Source organism: Rana temporaria, chromosome 8 (assembly GCF_905171775.1).
Source record: "Rana temporaria chromosome 8, aRanTem1.1, whole genome shotgun sequence".
Taxonomy (NCBI): Eukaryota; Metazoa; Chordata; class Amphibia; order Anura; family Ranidae; genus Rana; species Rana temporaria.
In genome coordinates, this window is record NC_053496.1 from 11,763,554 (window position 1) to 11,784,978 (window position 21,425).

Below are 21,425 nucleotides of genomic sequence, written 5' to 3' on the forward strand. Positions count from 1 at the left end.
ATTATTTCGTATTTTCGTTGTTTTCATTTCCGTTTTCCGAAGATTCGTAATTTATTTTTCGTTAGTTTTGATTTTTATTCTTTGTTCGGCATTTCGGTTGTTTTTTTTTCGGTCTTCGAATATTAGTAAGTTTGCATTTTCGTTCATTTTGTTTTTCGTAATTTTTTTTTTGGGTTCGGTATTTTCGTTGTTTCTATGTTTTCGTTTCTTTCTTCTTTCGTATCTTCGTTGTTTTCCATATTCGTTATTTTGAAAATATCGTTATTCGTTATTAATTGCGCTAAACCGTTCGTTCATTCGTATGTTAACGAATCAACTAAAATAACGAAAATTGACAGAAAAACGTATTCGTAACTAAAAAAAATTGCACATGTCTACCAAGGACCACGGCTATGGAACGCTCTGCCCACAAACATCCGCATGGAAGAAAACCATCGGGCCTTCAGGAAAAACGTAAGACTCATCTCTTCTGAAGGATCAGCACGACGCTGAATGAAAATAAGCGCCTTGAGGCGATTCAGTTCGCATTTGTAGCGCTATACAATTTATTCACTCACTCATACCAGCGTCCTGATCATCACCATAACCCATACCAGCATTCTGATCAATTGTAATTATATATATATATATATATATATATATATATATATATATATATATATATATACACACACATACATACATACATACACACACGTGTGTTTGAACTTTGGTTTGAGGTGCACACCCTAGGTGCACGCCTATGCATACTCTCTTGTCCTCTAGATCTGGAAAATATAATCTCTTGATCTGCACAGTACCTAGAGGAGGAAGCCCAGAACATGAACACGCATCTGCCATTCCTTTTTTTCACACCAGGTTTTTTGAATCCTTCATAGCAGTTAAGATGCTCTGAGGATGTAAGTAGACTTATTTTAAAATCCTCCCTGTGTATTAGGGAGGATGACCTAAAAAACTCTTGCTGCAAATCCATTTCTTTGGATATCTTCCACTATCACTTTTAAATCCGTCACCATTCAGGAAAACATGCTCTGAATCATCAGGGGCTGTTGGCTTTCTATGAATATCAAATCTGGAAAAAAAGAACATTACAAAAAAAGGTTGCTGACTGTTATTAGATAATGGTTATATATACAGTATAGTGGTTTTCAATATATGTTCTCTTTCTATACATTTTATAGTCAGGACTAAAAAATACAAAAAAAAAAAAAAAAAAGTCATGCGAATATAAAACACAGCATATGAATATTTTGTACGTTCATATAAAACCAGCAGGTGGAGCTGCAGGCTCTTTCACATGTTTACCTGTTCATCCTCATCTACTTTTCTGAATGAAATCTTTTTACAGGGCTAGATTCAGATAGGTTCCGCGGTTCCGCGTAACCTATCTGATTTACGATCCGCCGGCGCAAGTTTTTGAGGCAAGTGCTGTATTCAGAAAGCACTTGCCTCAAAAGTTGCGGTGGTGTATCGTAAATCCCCCGGCGGAATTCAAATTCCGCGGCTAGGGGGCGTGTAGAATTTAAATCAGGCGCGTCCCCGTGCCAAACAAACTGCGCATGCGCCGTCCGCTAAATTTCCCAGCGTGCATTTCTCCAAATTACGTCGCTAGGACGTCATTGGTTTCGACGTGAACGTAAATTACGTCCATCTGTATTCGCGACCGACTTACGCAAACGACGTAAAAAATTCAAAATTCGACCCGGGAACGACGGCCATACTTAACATAGGATACGCCACATATAGCAGGGGTAACTATACGCCGGAAAAAGCCGAACGCAAACGACTTACAAAAAAGCGCCGGGCGGTCGTTCGTTTCTGAATCAGCGTAACTCCTCATTTGCATATTCGTTGCGTATACAAACGGAAGCGCCACCAAGCGGCCAGCGTCAGATTGCAGCCTAAGATCCGACGGTGTAAGTCACTTACACCTGGCGGATCTTAGGGAGATCTATGCGTAACCTGATTCTATGAATCAGGCGCATAGATACGACGGAAGGAACTCAGAGATACGACGGCGTATCAGGAGATACACCGTCGTATCTCTATCTGAATCCGGCCACAGAGATCAGATCTCTAACAAAGAATACAGATCCATCCCTGATAATGCAGATCCAATATACTCTACATAATTAAGGCAACCGATTTTGGATAATCCAGGTGCAGTCTGTTGTATGATATCAGAACAATCCTAATAGTAGCCCTGTGATTAGAAGGCATGTGAAGCCACTCTTTATTTAGCAAAGGAGTTCCCTACCAGTGCCAGTAGGTCTAATAATAATGCAAATCTGCTGCTAACAAAGCAAACAGAATATCGGCATTAAAAAGGGCATAAACTCCAGAGATAAAACAATAATTCTCCCGCTCTAAAAGACTCTGGTCCGGCCGCACCTGGAGTATGCCGTCTAGTTCTGGGCTCCAGTCCTCAGGAAGGATGTACTGGAAATAGAGCTAGGAACAGAGAAGGGCAACAAAGCTAATAAAGGGTCTGGAGGATATTAGTTATGAGGAAAGGTTGTGAGCTCTGAACTTATTCTCTCTGGAGAAGAGACGCTTGAGAGGGGATATGATTTCAATTTACAAATACCGTACTGGTGACCCCACAATAGGGATAAAACTTTTTGGTGGAAGGGAGTTTAACAAGACACGTGGCCACTCATTTAAAATTAGAAGAAAAGAGGTTTAACCTTAAACTGCGTAGAGGGTTCTTTACAGTAATGCCACGTACACACGACCGTTTTTCGGGTTCTAAAAAAATGTTTTGTTTTTTTTTATGTCATTAAAAACGATCGTGTGTGGGCTTCAGAGCATTTTTCACAATCTAAAAAATGGGCATTAAAAATTTCGAACATGCTCTATTTTTTCACACCGTTTTTAGGGCCCTTTCACACGTCCGCTCCGTTCGTCCGTTATTACAAGTCCGTTTACGGACTTGTAATACATCCCTATGGGATCGCGTCCGTTAGCGGATGGAGCATCCGCTAACGTCCGCGTCCGTCGGGATCTGGTTTTCGGACGGAAGAAAACCCTATTTTTCTTCCGTCCGGCGGAACGGATCGGATGCAGATGGACAGACGGTCCGTCTGCATCCGATTCCCCATAGGGGAGAGCGGAGCAGAGACAGGGCGGTCTCTGCACTGTGTGCGGGGACCGCCCTGTCCGCCGACAGCAATGATAAAAGCTCCACATAGTGTATTAAATGGGTAAAAAAGGGGCACTGGAAGAAGTTTTTTACGAAACGGACGTAGGGCGGAGCGGCGCGCTGTCGTCATCCAAACAAGCTCCAAATGTTCCCCCAGTGGATGGGTGTCTGAGTTTTGTGTTCCGGTCGGCACATTAGATTCAAGGCGATCTTTTAACTGCATTTCTGCATTACCCATTTAATATACTATGTGGAGCTTTTATCATTGTTTTTACATGGTGGGCATGGTTGTTGGTGAAATCACTTGTGAATGAGACCCAGTTGGATCATATACGTCTGAACTACGTGACTAGGAGTGACTACCCTTTATATGCTGTTTATAATCCCATGTAATAAGGGATCATGGAGATCTGGTAAGGAGCCAGTCCATAGCCTGGTGGAGGATATATCACTGTTCCTTTGGACACGTTTTCTACTATATGATATTTGGCACAAACCACGGGTGTTTTTATAAGACTTCTTTTAAAAACTTATGGACTTTATTGCCACAGTTTAAAATTTCCCAATATAATTTTGTATTATTTTTATTTATTGTGTTATTGTTTATTTTGATTTCCAGCTTCTGTTTATATGTGTTTTTTTGATTGAAATGTATATATTATTTTGTTGGTATCATTATAGCACTGTTTATTAACACTGAGGGGTTTTGAGATTGCCACATAGCGCCTTCTAGTGGCTATCAATCTCCATTATTTTTGATGTAGCAGTGAGCTATATATATATCATCATATATCACTTGCATGTAGAAATCACTGTGTTGTGCTTTCATAAGGCCGTTTTAATGATCTGGTTGAAAAAAAAAAAAAACGTAGTTTTTTCTAGACCCTTAAAAACATAATTTTTTAGAACCCGAAAAACGGTCGTATGTACGCGGCATAAGAGCGGCAAGGATGTGGAATTCCCTTCCACAGGCGGTGGTCTCAGCGGGGAGCATCGATGGTTTCAAGAAACTATTAGATAAGCACCTGAACGCAACATACAGGGATATACAATGTAATACTGACATGTAATCACACACATAGGTTGGACTAAATGGACTTGTGTCTTTTTTCAACCTCACCTACTATGTAACTATGTAACATGTAACTTTGTACATATTCTACTGAGTACTTAGTAATGGACTAAATGGGTTAAAGTGGAGTTCCACCCATTTTTTTATGTTTGTCTGTGCTGCATGCTCTAATCTCATAGTGTTCAGAATGGACAATTTTTATTTAATTTGGTGCTTGTAAATACCTTTATTTTGTAGTCCTTCATTACTTCCTCCTCCTTATTTGCCTAGGCTATTTGCAAGGGTTTCTGGGATAGGCATCATGTTTCCCAGTAGTCCTTGCAAACCTGACTGAAACCTATTACATTGCTTGTGCACTGAGCATGTGCGAGATATGCAAAGCTGAAATCCAGGAAGTCATACAGTCTGGCTTCATGATGCCCACACTTAAGATGGCCACGGTCTATTTCTAGATTATAAACCATTTAAATGCTGTAACAACCTAACAAAACGGACCTTAGTTTACAGACTAACTTTACTAGAATACATTAAGCTTGTGTATTACAGGGGTATATATATTTAAAAAGTGAAATTGTGGGTGGAACTCCCCTTTAAGCAAAGTCTTGGCACACACTCCAATCTCCTGCAAAAAATGTTTCCTCTGGTTTCTTCATGAAATAGAAGAAGGAATAAATCATTGCAAAAATGTAGAGCCTGAAATATCACTTTTAGGTGAAGCTGAGCTTTATATTTTAGGAGAGGAACTTACGTTGTTTCTGAGAAGAATGTTCCATCGGTCCAGACCCAGTCTGAGTCATCTTGTGTCCTGCTCAGTCCAATCCATAAATTATTAGATTTCAGGAGATTTAAAAAGTTCTACAAAACAGAAAGACAATCTATTGAAATAATAGTTTACAGTTATTGTTTACCATAATAAACTGCTCAGAACATTATACTGAACTGGAATCAATTCCTGTGATACTTTACACATTGGGATTACTTATACATTATGCCAATCCATAAAACCTTAACCCTTTCACTGCCACAGGCATTTTTGCGTGTTTTTTTTGTTGTTTTTACATGTATAAAACATTTTTTTAAGCCTGGAGATCACATAAAACCCCCCCATAACATTATATATTTTCTGAAAGCAGGCACCGAGGAGAATAAAATAGCGGTAGTTCCAAAGCTTTATGTCACATATTAGTGCAAAGGTTTAGAAAAATTTACAATTTAGTGAAACAACAACAAACTTTAGTATTCCAGAGTAAATGTAAATAGACATGTGCAGAACGAACAAATTAGTTCCATTTCGGATCGATTCGTTAAGTTGATAACTTTGTTTCATTGCATTTGTAACAAAAATGTTAGTTTAGTTTAGTTTTGAATTAGAATTCTTCCAATGGATTCACTGTATTCAAATGAAATTTGAATCGAAAATCCTATTTGAAATTTGAATTTCGGAAGACTGCTATATTCTTTCCATTTTATTCTATTTTCTATTCTATTCCTTTATTTTCTATTCTATTACATGCTTAGAAAAGACTAGAGTAAAATCAATTTTACTATATTATTTTTGTAATTCGAAAGACAGCTATATTCTTTTTATTCTATTCTAATCTATTCTAGTTTTATTCTATTCTTCTAATCTATTATTTTCTATTCTTTTCCTTTTATTTTAAATTCTAGTCTCTTCTTTTCGAATATTCTTTCTATTTTATTCTATTCCAAATTTTAATTTTGAAATTCTGAATTCTAATTTCGAAAGACGGTTATATTCTATTTTATTATTTTCTATTCTAATTTTGAAATACGAATTTCGGACGATGGCTATATTCTTTTTTTTTTTTATTAAACGTTTTTATTTCCCACAAAAGTGTACAATTTTCCAATACACAAAATGTTTCTTTGTTCAGTACAATCATTCCACATATGGCATGTATAGATAAGGCATATTGTTCCTAATCAATTACAGAGACTGTCGCTATGTAGTAACGCATTTGTTTTTTTGGAGCATCATCATATTTTTTTTGCAATTATGGGCCAGATTCACGTACGATCGCGTATCTTTGTGCGGGCGTAACGTATCTGATTTATGTTACGCCTCCGCAAATTAGACGGGCAAGTGCTGTATTCTCAAAACACTTGCTCCGTAAGTTGCGGCGGCGTAGCGTAAATCGGCCGGCGTAAGCCCGCCTAATTCAAATTTGGATCAGGGGGGCGTGTTTTATGTAAATGTTGTGTGACCCGACGTGATTGACGTTATTCACGAACGGCGCATTCGCCGTCCGTGGAAATCTCCCAGTGTGCATTGCTCCTAATACGCCGCAAGGACGCATTGGTTTTGATGTGAACGTAAATTACGTCCAGCCCCATTCACAGACGAGTTACGCAAACGACGTAAAATTTTGAAATTTTGTCGCGGGAACGACGGCTATACTTAACATTTGTACGCCGCACTTACACCACCATATAGCAGGGGTAACTATACGCCGGGAAAAGCCTAACGTAAACGGCGTAAATGTACTGCGTTGGTCGGGCGTACATTCGTGAATTCGCGTATCTAGCTAATTTGCATACTCGACGCGGAATTCGACGGAAGCGCCACCTAGCGGACAGCGTAAATATGCATTTACGATACAACGGTGTTACACAGTTACGCCAGTCGGATCTACGGGAAACCTATGCGTAACTGATTCTAAGAATCAGGCGCATAGATACGACCGTGCAACTCAGAGATACGACGGCGTATCTGGAGATACGCTGTCGTATCTCGTTTAAGAATCTGGCCCTATATATACACAAGAAAGTGGCATATATTACCCAGGACCAGCTGGACGGCACATGAAAGAGGGAGACAGCGGTCCCAAACGTTGTTATATTTCGCAGGGCACCCTCTATTACTGTACCGTATATACTCGAGTATAAGCCAAGTTTTTCAGCACTAGGGGCCATATTCTCAAATACTTTATGCCTGCGTATCAGCAGATACGCCGACGTAAGTCCGATCCTATGTTTAAGTGTATTCTCAAACTGAGATACACTTAAACGTGCCTAAGATACGACGGCCTGCGCCGTTGTATCTTAGGCTGCAATATTTACGCTGACCGCTAGGTGGCGGTCAGCGTAGAATATGCAAATGACTAGTCACGCCGATTCTCTAACATAAGCTTGCCCGCGGTAGTGTTTTAATGTCGTTTCCGTAAGCGATACGCGGCGTAAAGATAAAGATGCCCCCTAGGTGGCGTACTCAATGTTAAGTATGGCCGTCGATCCCGCGTCGAAATTTGAAAATTTAACGTCGTTTGCGTAAGTCGTCCGTGAATGGCGCTGGACGTCATTTACGCTACAGTCAAAACAAATGACGTCCGTGAGACGTCATTTAGCGCAATGCACGTCGGGTAATTTACCAGACGGAGCATGCGCATTACGATCGGCGCGGGAGCGCGCCTAATTTAAATGATCCACGCCCCCTACCAGGATCATTTGAATTAGGAGGGCTTGCGCGGGTGGACGTTACGCGACGCCGCCACAAGTTTACAGGCAAGTGGTTTGGGAATCAGGCACTTGCCACTTAAACTTGCGGCGGCGGAACGTAAAGGACAGATATTTAAGAATATGCCCCATTTTTTGGTGCTGAAAATGCCCCCCCCCCCTCAGGTTATACTCGAGTGACCTTTTTGCACCTGATCTCCTGGACTTTGGGGACCCGGTACCGGCCGGCCGTATGTCCCCTGGACCCCAAACTTGGCACACATGTAGCCCCACTCTACAAGTGTGCAAAGTTTGTTGTCCGGGGGACCTACGGCTGGGAAACACAGATTTTTCAAAGCCGGGCACCCCTTCCATAGGCACCCATGTTAAACGGTAATTTCTCCGGTGACTTTGGGGACCCGGTACCGGCCGGTCTTAGGTCCCCTGGTCCCAGATCTTGGCAAACTCATAGCCCCATTCTCCTCTACAAGCATACAAGTTTGATGTCTGGGAGACCTACGGCTGGGGAGCACCGATTTTTCAAATCCGGGCACCCCTTCCATAGACTCTCATGTTAAACGTCAGTCTAGTCATGTACACAGTGAGGCATGGGCACAGTGAGGCATGGACACAGTGAGGCATGGACACAGTGAGGCATGGACACAGTGAGGCATGGGCACAGTGAGGTATGGGCACAGTGAGGCATGGAAACAATGAGGAATGGACACAGTGAGGCATGGGCACAGTGAGACACAGTGAGGCATGGGCACAGTGAGGCATGGGCACAGTGAGGCATGGGCACAGTGAGGCATGCACATGGACACAGTGAGGCACAGTGAGGTATGCAGATGGACACCCTAGGCTTATACTCGAGTCAATACGTTTTCCCATTTTTTGGTGGTAAAATTAGGTGCCTCGGCTTATATTCGGGTCAGCTTATACTCAAGTATATATGGTAGATTCATTTTTTATAGGGCCATGTGAGGTTTACGTCAGTCTTCCAGTCAGATAGTCTGGGGGAAGCCTGCGTCATCCAAAGTTTAGCGATTGTTTATGATAGCTATATTCTATTCTCTTATATTGTATTCTATTTTAATCAAATCTATTTTTTTTTATTCTATTCTATTCCTTTATTTCCTATTCTGTTTTAGTCTATTCTTTTCGAAATAAGAATTTCGGAAGACGGCTATATTCTGGAAGGAAATTAGATATAGATATAGATATATATGTTTCCCTTTCATATGTTTTTTCCAAAGTAAATTTTGTTTTGGAAATACAAATAACTTGTGATTTTGGTCAAAATTTTGTTTTGTTATTTCGGATTCATTTAAATTCGTTACTACTGTAATTCTGAAATTAGGATACATCAGAATCTCTGAATAATGAAAACTTTGTTAGAATTTCGATTCAGAATGAAATAACCCGCACATGTCTAAATGGAAATACAATCCATCTTGGACTGCCCGTTTCGCCTAGATCAGGTATGTCCAAAGTTTGGCCCGCGGCCCGGTTTTGGACGGCCCGCCTGGTAATTTTGACATGTATATCTTTTGTGGCCCCCAACGAATCCCCCAGCCCCGGGGGCCACAAAATATATAAATGCTGGCTGCCTTGGAGGAGAGGGACGAGTGCCGTACAGGATACAGGAGTATTTCCTGTTTACAGAGCATCCTGTGTAAAAGGAATTCACGTCTCCTGCGCTGCCATTGGACAACTGTTCTATCCATCACAGGAGGCGGGACTTTCAATTAAAGAGGCAGCCAAGAAAACAGGAGTTTCTCCTGTATGTCGGCGCTTGTCCCGCCCCCTCCCTGTCTCCTCTGCAGGCTGCACTGATGGCAATGCAGTGCATTAATGGCAATGTGGGTGCTGCATTATTGGCAACGTGGGTGCTGCAATTATGGCAATACGGTGGGCGCTGCATTCATGGCAATACGGTGGGCGCTGCATTCATAGTAATACGGTGGGTGCTGCATTCATGGCAATACGGTGGGCGCTGCATTCATGGCAATACGGTGGGCGCTGCATTCATGGCAATACGGTGGGCGCTGCATTCATGGCAATACGGTGGGCGCTGCATTCATGGAAATACGGTGGGCGCTGCATTCATGGCAATACGGTGGGCGCTGCATTCATGGCAATACGGTGGGCGCTGCATTCATGGCAATACGGTGGGCGCTGCATTCATGGCAATACGGTGGGCGCTGCATTCATGGAAATACGGTGGGCGCTGCATTCATGGCAATACGGTGGGCGCTGCATTCATGGAAATACGGTGGGCGCTGCATTCATGGCAATACTGTGGGCGCTGCATTCATGGCAATATGGTGGTTGCTGCATTCATGGCAATACGGTGGGCGCTGCATTCATGGAAATACGGTGGGCGCTGCATTCATGGCAATACGGTGGGCGCTGCATTCATGGAAATACGGTGGGCGCTGCATTCATGGCAATACGGTGGGCGCTGCATTCATAGTAATACGGTGGGTGCTGCATTCATGGCAATACGGTGGGCGCTGCATTCATGGCAATACGGTGGGCGCTGCATTCATGGCAATACGGTGGGCGCTGCATTCATGGCAATACGTTGGGCGCTGCATTCATGGAAATACGGTGGGCGCTGCATTCATGGCAATACTGTGGGCGCTGCATTCATGGCAATATGGTGGTTGCTGCATTCATTGCACTTGTGAGGCTGCAGATGGGCACTGATCCTTATTTTGATTCACAGTTCTTTATTTAAAATTTCTTCCTGAAACTTCCTTTTTTTAAATGAAGGTGCGTGTTTTAAGCCGATAAATACGGTATATCCAAATAGCACTCCCAAGCTCATCTCTTCACCACACACAGCCACAAAGGTAAGAGAATTCTTGTTGGGCCGTGTATTAGTGCTCAGACGAACACACTTAGACCGAATTTTAATGGTTTAACGAATGTCAGGCAAAATGGCCGGCCCTCAAGCGTGTTCACTTCATCAAATCTGGCCCTCTTTGAAAAAAGTTTGGACACCCCTGCCCTAGATGTAAATAATCTGTGTGAGCTTTGAGAAGACTAATCAGTGTGAGCCCAGTAATATGTGAGTAATGATGACTAATATCTGTGTGTATGAAGACACTGAGCCCTTCTTCAGATGTAGAAATCATGGCATGGCATATATTTAAATTATTATTTTGCACAGCATTTCTATTGAAGTGTATCTGTATGTATTCATTACTGCTAGATATAGAAACATTGTTTGGAATTTGCAGTATTTCTATTTTTCATGTGATGTGTGTATAAAAAAGGAACAGAATCTCTGCAAAACAAGGACCTTCAATTGACTGATTCATGATGTAGACAGTGGAGTTCTCTGCTCCCTGACAACTCTAAGGCCCCGTACACACGACCGGATCTATCCGCTGATATTTGTCCGACGCACAGTTCCAGCGGATCGATCCGGTCGTGTGTAGGCCCGACTGGACAATTGTTCGGCGGATCGGACAGTTTCCAGTGGACAAAAATTGCTTAGCATGCTAAGCAATCTGTCCGCTGGAAACCTGTCCGTCGGATGTGTTCGGTTGTCTGTACAGACTCACCGGACACGTCCGACTGACCGCCATCCCCCGCATTCGTCGTACTGAATTGACGCATGCGTGGAAGCTTTAAACTTCAAGGCCGCCCACGTCGCTGTGTCATCGTCGCGGCGACGGTGCGGCCACGCCCCGCGTATTGTTTATGCGCGGATTTCTGTCTGATGGTGTGTACAACCATCAGACAGAAATCCGGCAGCCGGACGCAGCGGATCTGTTTGCTGAAAACGGTCCGGCGGACCGTTTTCAGTGGACATATCCGATGGTGTGTATGGGGCCTTAGGTCCTGTACACACGACCGAACATGTCCGCTGAAACTGGTCCGCAGACCAGTTTCAGCGGACATGTTCGGTTGTCTGTACGTCCGACCGGACAATTGTCCGGCGGATAGGACAGTTTCCAGCGGACAAATGTTTCTTAGCATGCTAAGAAACATGTCCGCTGGAAGCCTGTCCGTCGGACATGTTCGGTCGTCTGTACAGACTCACCGGACATGTCCGATCGGCCGAAAGCCCTCGCATGCGTCGAAGTGATTCGACGCATGCGTGGAAGCATTGAACTTCCAGAGCCGCGCACGTCGCCGCGTCATCGTCGCGGCGACGGCGCGGCCACGTCACTGCGTATCGTGTCCGCGTGGATTTCTGTTTGATGGTGTGTACAACCATCAGACAGAAATCCGGCATCAGACACAGCGGACATGTCCGATGAAAACGGTCCGGCAGGCCTTTTTCATCGGACTGTCCGCTCGTGTGTACAAGGCCTCATGCAACCACAGAGAAGGCTGCCCTTAATTCCACCCATCCAGAGGGGCACATTTTCCATGGACACACTTAGTAGCCAGCCCAACGAATGGCTGTGGTGACGTGATTTGTTTTTCTTCCTGCTGCTCCCACACTTCACACCCTTGAGGAAAGGAGGCGAGACCCAGCAATGGCGTCACAGTCTGACATCACAAAATTTTATATTTTTTTAAAAGAGTTGTTTTTTAAATTAAAAAAAATAATATTTATAGCGTAATGATCAGGGAAAGAAGGGGAATTAAGGGAATGCAATTTTCCCCCCCATTACACTTCTTTAGCTGCATACAGTCTGGAGTATGCAAGATACTGCACAGCATTCACAGTGCCAATATGTAATGTACATTTAGCAAAGTCTTTAGCACTTTCAAGTCTAATGTGGACCTCCAAGGCCAAAGATAACTGCATCCTTCAATATGTGGTGGATTGTGAGGCATAGTGGGTGCAAAGATGGTGACAGTCATTGGGTGCCAGACACTTCTTGGATGTAAAAAAGGTTTTACTTCTTTTAACAGTCCTTTTTGTATTTTGAGGTGGAAAGAGGGTTAGGGACAGGACACCCTTAAGTAGTTGTAGATTTAATTGGCAGACTCAGAGACTTCAATAGGAGGACAGCCGTGCAGGGAAAGGCCCCAGCAAGTCGCCACATCTGCACATGCAGGAATGCTGTCTCCTATGGCAACAGTCTTTAACAGTTCGTAACTCAACACAACAGTTCCTTCAGCTTCACTACAACTCCTGCTTGTAGTTCTTCCATACACTGAGCTCCTGGTCTCTCACTAGATCCTCTGATTCACTGACTCTGAATCCCTTGAGCTCCTCCAATCCTTGCGGTGGTATCTCCCTTAAGCATCACCCACGCTTCTCTGCTGGGTCCCTAGCTTGGCACTCCAGATACTCCAAGCTTCACCCCTGCTGACCAGCTCGGTCCCTGGCTTGACTCACAAGGCTGCTCTGCAAGCATCACCTCTGCTGGTTGGGTCCCTGACTTGATCATCACGTGAAGTTTCCCGATTCTTCACTGTGCTCGTTCGGTGAGAATGTTGCTCCAGTACTTGCTCAAGTTACTCACTGTGGACCCTGGTAAAGTTGGTTGGTCCCTTTCTGGTGACAGCTTCTAATCTACCTCCAACCACAACAGAACTGTCACTTTTGGTTGGACTGCAAGCCACAATCCCAACCCTGCGCCAAATATATAGGTGCTCCCAGCAGGCCAAGGTATTCAAGAAAACCCCTGCCCATTGGCTGAGATACCCCATATACCCATAATCTGACCTTGGTTTGCCCTTCTCATATCTAGTACCACCAAATACCCAGCTACCTAGTGGTAGAAGAGAAAAGTGCAACAAGGCCAAAATTAGGGAGAAATCAATAGATCTCTATCAACCAGGATAACTACTCCTGGCATAAATACATTTGTGAGGAGCTCCCTGTCTAAGCTACATGGTGCTACATACAGTACAGTGTAGCTTATGTAATGTACAGCACAGAAACCAGGTTATAGGTAAGATGTACGGTGCAGAAACGCAGAGCAGCATAGGTATAATGTAACATATAATGGATGTGATGAATTCTGTGCTAAAGTATTTAAAGTAGCCTGCAGCAGGTCAGTATACTAAACACAAAAGCGCAACACTATGCAAAAGCGCAACACCTGAAATGCCATAAATTTCCTCCCGTTAAAGTATTACATCACAAAAAAAACGAAAGTACAAATAGTAACCTCCATTTAGAAGTATTATATCATAAACCAATCCAATATATAAATGGTGCAAGTGAAAGCAAAAATAAATAAATAAATGTGAATAAAGTCCAATGGCAACAATAGTTTCAACTTGTGTTAAAAACGTTCACCCTTTGAAAGGATCCATAAACTTCACTTGTGTCCAACACCACTGCCACACTCCTCACCGACTCCAAAGCTGCCAAAGGTTAGTGGCAAACAGTGTGAGGGGGGCGAGCAGTGTGGAGAGGTGGCAGCCGGCGAGCGAGACACTACAGCATTGAATTGGTGGGTTGACTGTCTCCAATGGCGAGAGGTGAAATGATCTTTAGCGGTTGCCAGTTGGCCAGAATTGAGTTCTATTTATGGAGTGTAACAGAACTGAATGATCATGTCCAGTGGTCAGTTATATTAAGGGACCTTATATACTGTTTTTGCTGCAATTTTCCTTCGCTAAAAATGCAAGAACAAAAAAACCTACATTTTTTATTTCTTTAAATCCTATGGGAATCTTTATACCACTGTGCTGTACTGTACTGTAATTTGAAAAGTCCGATGCATACTGCATTTTTGGTGCTCTTTTCAAAATTGTACCATCAGACTGCTTGTTAGTGTCTTCTTTGTAATGTTATTATATATTATTTTGTTTTCTGTTTGCTTATATTACTTTGTCATTTCTTGGAAAATAATAAAAATGAAAGAAAAAATAAATAAAACAAACACCAAAAACGCAGTTCCCCATTGAAGTAAATAGAAAACATGTCAAATTTTTGGTGCATTTGTTGAGTCATATGGTCATGTTTCACAGGTGCATGGCAAGCAGAAAACACACCAGAAATACATCAAAAACACATTTTTTTTTATGTTTTTTTTTTTCAGTGTAAAAGCAGCCTAATGCCCTGTAACACAGGGTTGGACTTTTGACAGGCCAAAATCACATCGGAATTCCAACGGAATTCCATCAGAGTAAAAGAGAACATGGGGCCAGATTCACAGTTGAAATACGCCGGCGTATCTACTGATACGCCGGCGTATTTTCAAATTTGCCGCGTCGTATCGTTGTTTTGAATCCTCAAAACAAGTTACGACGGCTTTAGGCTTCGATCCGACAGGCGTACGGCTTCGTACGCCTTCGGATCGTAGGTGTAATTCTCCGGCGGCCGCTGGGTGGAGTTCGCGTAGTTTTACGCCAATCCACGAAGGTACGCGCATTCGTCGCATTCTCTTACGTCATCGCTAGTCGGCTTTTCCTGTCGTAAAGTTACGAGTGCTATTTAGATGGTGTAAAATTAGACCATCCATGTTAAAGTATGGCCGTCGTTCCCGCGTCGAATAACATTTTTTTTTTTTTTGCTTAAGACGTCCGGGAATACGAAAGGACGTAACGCACGTCGCCGTTCAAAAAACACATCGGGGCGCCGTAATTTCGCGCAAAGCACGCCGGGAAATTTTCACACGGAGCATGGGCAGAACGTTCGGCGGGGGAGCGCGCCTAATTTAAATGACACACGCCCCATTTGAATTAGTCGGGTTTGCGCCGGACGGATTTACGTTACGCCGCCGCAAGTTTACAGGCAAGTGCTTTGTGAATCAAGCACTTACGCTGAAAACTTGCGGCAGTGTAACGTAAATGACATACGTTACGCCGCAGCGCAAGTACGTGAATCTGGCCCATGTTCTCTATCTAAACTCCGATAAAAATACAATCGGGCATACACACGGTCGGAAATTCCGATCGTGTGTACGGGGCTTTATGTTCTATTCTGGTATAATGGATAATAGATTTGTATATTGATCATGGTAAGTGTCAGATGATGGATGAAATTGTTTCTTTTTACTCACCATTTCTTTTTCGTTATCAATAATTGCCAGGGATGAATCGTGTAATTTGCAGAAGTTCTGACTGTCTGTCCATGTAGCAATCTTGTCTGAGATATAGTAACATTTTCCTCTGTATGAGATCCAGTCATCCTCACACTTAACATATATTGGAACCGCTACCACTTCTGTTTGAGGTTTCTCTCCTACAAATAAATAAGTTTATTTTTAGCCAATTTATTTACTTATTAACTATTAGGCTGGGTGCGAATCCACTGCAGGTTCCCGCATTGCACCCGACTCGCAAGGCAGTTCACAATGCCCTATGCAAACTGGAAGTCAATGCAATAGAAAGTTAATGACACCCCCAAATCGGTTTGCATATTGCACTGAGAACGATCAATTCGGACAAGAATCGGATCACATGGGTGCAGACCAAAAAAGGGTCCTGTGCGAGTTTGGTCCAAATGCGATGCAAATTCTAGATAAATAGATAGGCCCCATTCACACCCAGCATAGTGGAAGCGCACGTTTTGCATCTGCATTGTACATTTGTTCACATAAACAGAGAAGGTACATTTGTAAGCCAAACTGAAAGTCAATATTATGGAAATAACACATCATAGAAACATTACTGATAATACAGTGGTACAAAAAAGTATTTAGTCCCCACCAATTGTGCAAGTTCTTCCACTTAACCACTAGAGTACCGGGCCATCGTCAAATGACGGCTCCACGGTGACTCTGAAAATTCAACAGGACGTCAATTGACGTCCTGTATTCTTGCGGCCACTGGGGGGCGCGCGAGCGCACCGGCGGCGGCGCGCGCGCGCCCGACGCGTCCCCGAGATGCCGATGCGCGTGCCTGGCGGTCGCGATGTCCGCCAGGCACTCGGAATCGGCGGCTACAGGGACAAGACGTGGAGCTCTGTGTGTAAACACAGAGCTCCACGTCCTGTCAGGGGAGAGAGGAGACCGATCTGTGTCCCTTGTACATAGGGACATAGATCGGTCACCTCCCCCAGTCACCCCCCTTCCCCCACAGTTAGAACACAATTTAGGTATACATATTAACCCCTCCCTCACCCCCTAGTGTAAACCCCTTGAATGCCAGTCACATTTATACAGTAATTAGTGCATATTTATCGCATTAATCGCTGTATAAATGTGAATGGCGCCAAAAACGTGTCAAAAGTGTCCGATGTGTTCGCCGTAATGTCACAGTGACAGTAAAAAAATTGCAAAACGCCGCCAATACTAGTAAAAAAATTAATGAAATAAAAATGCCATAAATCTATCAGCTATTTTGTAAACGCTATAACTTTTGCGCAAACCAATCAATAAATGATCATTGCGATTATTTTTTTACCAAAAATATGTAGAAGAATACATATCGGCCTAAACTGAGGAAAAAAATGTTTTTTTTTTTAAAAAATTGTGATATTTATTAAATAAAAAAGTAAAAAATAGTGTTTTTTTTTTAAATTGTCACTCTTCTTTTGTTTATAGCGCAAAAAATAAAAACCGCAGAGGTGATCAAATACCACCAAAAGAAATCTCTATTTGTGGGAACAAAATGATAAAAAAATTGTTTGGGTACAGTGTAGCACGACCGCGCAATTGTCATTCAAAGTGCGACAGTGCTGAAAGCTGAAAATTGGCTTGGGCAGGAAGGGGCGTAAGTGCCCGGTATGGAAGTGGTTAAAAAGATGAGAGAGGCCTGTAATTGTCATCATAGGTATACCTCAACTATGAGAGACAAAACGTGGAAACAAATCCAATCACATTATCTGATTTGGAAATAATTTATTTGCAAATTCTGGTGGAAAATAATAGGTAGATTCACAAAGAGTTAGGCCGGCTTATCTACAGCTAAGCCGACCTAACTCTGAATCTAAGCCGACCTATGTTTAAGTGTATTCTCTAACAGAGATACACTTAAACATATCCAAGACAGGACGGCTTGCGCCGTTCTATCTTAGATTGCAATGTTTCTTTTGGCCGCTAGATGGCGCTTCCATTGCGGCCGGTGTAGATTATTTAAATGAGGGGATACGCCGATTCACGACCGAACGCAAACGTACGCCAGGCCTACACCGTCGCATTACGTCGTTTCCGTATGCTATAGGCCGCCTAAAGTTATTCCACCTATGAGGTGGAATAACAATGTTAAGTATGGCCGCCGTTCCCGCCGCAAGGTTCGAATTTTTTACGTCGTTTGCGCAAGTCGTCCGCGAATCGGGATTTACGTCGTTTACGTACACGTCGAAATCAATAGGCCCGTATGGCCTACTTAGCCGCAATGCGCACTGGGAGATGTAGTCGCCCGCGCATGCGCAGTGTAAAAAACGTCAAAAAACGTGAGGTCAAGCCTCATTTCCATACTACACGCCCCCCTCCCAGTCATTTGAATTAGGCGCGCTTACGCCCGCTCGTTTTAGGCTACGCCGCCGAAAATTTGAAGGTAAGTGGTTTGAGAATCACTTCTAACCTAAATATTTTACGGCGGTGTAGCCTAAAAAGAGTAGGCTAGGCCGTCCTAATTTTAGGCCATTGTGTGTGAATCTACCCATAAGTATTTGGTCTCTTCTACAAACAAGCAAGATTTCTGTCTCTCGCAGACATGTATCTTCTTCTATAAGAGGCTCCTCTGTCCTCCACTCATTACCTGTATTAATGGCACCTGTTTGAACTTGTTATCAGTGTAAAAGACACCTGTCCACAACCTCAAACAGTCACACTCCAAACTCCACTATGGTGAACACCAAAGAGCTGCCGAAGGACCAGAAACAAAATTGTAGACCTGCACCAGGATGGGAAGACTGAATCTGCAATAGGCAAGCAGCTTGGTGTGAAGAAATCAACTGTGGGAGCAAAAATTAGAAAATGGAAGACATACATAAGCTGGGACCAACGTAACAAAGGCTACCATCAGTAACACACCACCCCGCCAGGGACTCAGATCCTGCAGTGCCAGATGTGTCCCCCTGCTTAAGCCAGTACATGTCTGGGCCCATCTGAGGTTTGCTAGAGAGCATTTGGATGATCCAGAAGAGGATTGGGAGAATGTCATATGGTCAGATGAAACCAAAGTAGAACTGTTTGGTAGAAACACAACTCGTTGTGTTTGGAGGAGAAAGTATGCTGAGTTGTACCCAAAGAACACCATACCTACTGTGAAGCATGGGGGTGGCAACATCATGCTTTGGGGCTGTTTCTCTGCAAAGGGAACAGGACAACTGATCCGTGTACATAAAAGAATGAATGGGGCCATGTATCGTGAGATTTTGAGTGCAAACCTCCTCCCATCAGCAAGAGCATTGAAGATGAAACATGGCTGGGTCTTTCAGCATGACAATGATCCCAAACACACCACCCGGGCAACGAAGGAGTGGCTTCGTAACAAGCATTTCAAGGTCCTGGAGTGGCCTAGCCAGTCTCCAGATCTCAACCCCATAAAAAACCTTTGGAGGGAGTTGAAAGTCTGTGTTCCCCAGCGACAGCCCCAAAACATCACTGCTCTAGAGGAGATCTGCATGGAGGAGGTCTGGCCCAACATACCAGCAACAGTGTGTGACAACCTTGTGAAGACTTACAGAAAACGTTTGACCTCTGTCATTGCCAACAAAGGATTGAGATGAACTTTTGATATATCCCTTTTTTTGTACTCAATGATATTGAGACAGTTAAGAAGTAGAATAACAGCTAAGAGAAAAAGAGAAGGTGGGGGGAATGGGTGGTGGGAGAGGGGTTAGGGAGAGGAGGCCAGGAAAGGGGTAATTAGGGAGTTAAAGTAATGTGATAAAGCAGAGGTGCAACTATAATCTTCAGTGCCCGGTGCAAGAAACCAAGGTAACCACCCCCCCCCCCCCCCCACGGACATTGCTAGGTCTACAAAAGATCTTGGGCTAGAGCCCATAGCAGTGTAGCAAGTAAAGTAAGTCATACTCCTGGGTGGGCATACACATGTATACAATATGTATGTATGTATGTATGTATGTATGTATGTGTGTGTGTAATATATATATATATATATATATATATATATATATATATATATATCATTACATATCTGAGTACGAATCTCCCTCATTGCAGCAGGGTCCCCAGAGAGTCTCCCCTTACATCAGGGTCCCCAGAGAGCCTCCCCTTACATCAGGGTCCCCAGAGAGCCTCCCCTTACATCAGGGTCCCCAGAGTGACCCCCCTTACATCAGGGTTCCCAGAATTCCCCCCCCCCCCCAGAGGTTCCCCTGTACCTGGCTGTCTGTGCACCTCCAACCCCCAGCTCAGGGGAAGTGGGAGGCGACGATTGGCAGCTCTATGATGCCTGTGGACCACGGGACCTCCCTGGGGCTTGTAATTCTCTTCCTGATTCTGTACAGTGGAGGGGGGAGGGGCCTCTGACCTGGGCAGCTATCAGCAACAGTGTACAAGCATAACAACTCACTTGTACACTGAAGAGTGAAACTTGTAGCTGCCCGGGTCAGAGGCCCCTCCCCTCTCCACTGTACAGGCTCAGGAAGAGAACTACAAGCCCCAGGGATATCCCACAAGCACCATACAGCTGCTGATCACTGCCTCCCACTCCATCCCAAACTGAAAGCCAGAGGTGCAGGGGGAGATGCTGGGTCTTGGGGCCCCCCACAGCGGCAGAACAGCAGGGCCCAGTCGCAAGTGCGACTGCAGCAACCCTGAAAGTTCCGCCGCTGCCCTAAAGGCATACTTTGGGCCAGTTATGGGCCCAGCAGGGCTTTCCCTTCATCAGCAAAGATGAATATATTCCATAGTCTCCAGGTCTTTATGTTGTGCCGTTAATATCAAATCTTCCATTTTGTTGATTTCTTCCACCTTTTAAATCCAACAACCGGGAAATTAGGGTTTTTCCAATTCAAGGGTATGCAAGATTTGCTGCATGTTTTTTACTGTGCACCTGTCACTTGTTTTTTCGCATGGCGAAATGTGTGTTTGCTTTTGGCTTTTTTTGTGCCGTTAACAAATAATGGCACTAAAAGTGAAACTAGGTAATTTAAGGTGTATACATGTATAAATCTGATTGTACAATCTCTTTTCAATTTACCAAACCTATGTAATAAGAGGGCACATCAAATTACTCTGGGCCAGATCCATGTAGCGCATCGTAATTTTAGTCCGGCGTAGCGTATCGTAGTAACGCTACGCCGCCGCAACTTTGAGAGGCAAGTGCTGTATTCACAAAGCACTTGCCTCTAAAGTTACGGCGGCGTAGCGTAAATCTGCCGGCGTAAGGGCGCGGAATTCAAATGATAAAGATGTGGGCGTGTTTTATGTTAATTTTACTTGACCTGACGTAAATGACGTTTTTTCTGAACGGCGCATGCGCCGTCCGTGGGGGTATCCCAGTGCGCATGCTCCAAATTAACCCGCAACAAGCCAATGCTTTCGACGTGAACGTCATTCTACGCAAAGCCCTATTCGCGTACGTTTTACGCAAATGACGTACACGATGGAAAATACGACGCTGGCACGACGTCCATACTTAACATTGGCTACGCCTCTTATACCAGGGGTAACGTTACGCCGAAAAAAGCCTTACGGAAACAACGAAAAAAAATGCGCCGGCCGGACGTACGTTTGTGGATTCGCGTATCTAGCTAATTTGCATACTCGACGCGGAAATCGACGGAAGCGCCACCTAGCGGCCAGCGTAAATATGCACCTTAGATCCGACTGCGTACTAAGACGTACGCCAGTCGGATCTAGCCCAGCTTCAGGCATATCTTGTTTTGTGGATACAAAACAAAGATACGCCGGAGCAACCTAGCAGTTACGCGGCGTATCATTAGATACGCCAGCGTAACTGCTTAGTGGA

The 21,425-nt window shown here is 43.8% G+C and overlaps 1 protein-coding gene across 1 annotated transcript in view; it reads right to left on the bottom strand.

Annotated features, from left to right (window-relative positions):
• Positions 1-691: 691 nt before the first annotated feature.
• The window catches only part of LOC120946680 (C-type lectin domain family 2 member F-like), a 48,208-nt gene continuing 27,474 nt past the window's right edge, over positions 692-21,425 (bottom strand). Inside the window, exons 3-5 of the mRNA XM_040361304.1 lie at positions 15,599-15,780; positions 4,963-5,069; positions 692-1,072 (exon numbers count right to left, since the gene is read on the bottom strand). Of these exons, the coding sequence (XP_040217238.1) occupies positions 934-1,072; positions 4,963-5,069; positions 15,599-15,780 (428 nt within the window). The 3' untranslated portion in view covers positions 692-933. The remainder of the gene's footprint in view (positions 1,073-4,962; positions 5,070-15,598; positions 15,781-21,425) is intronic.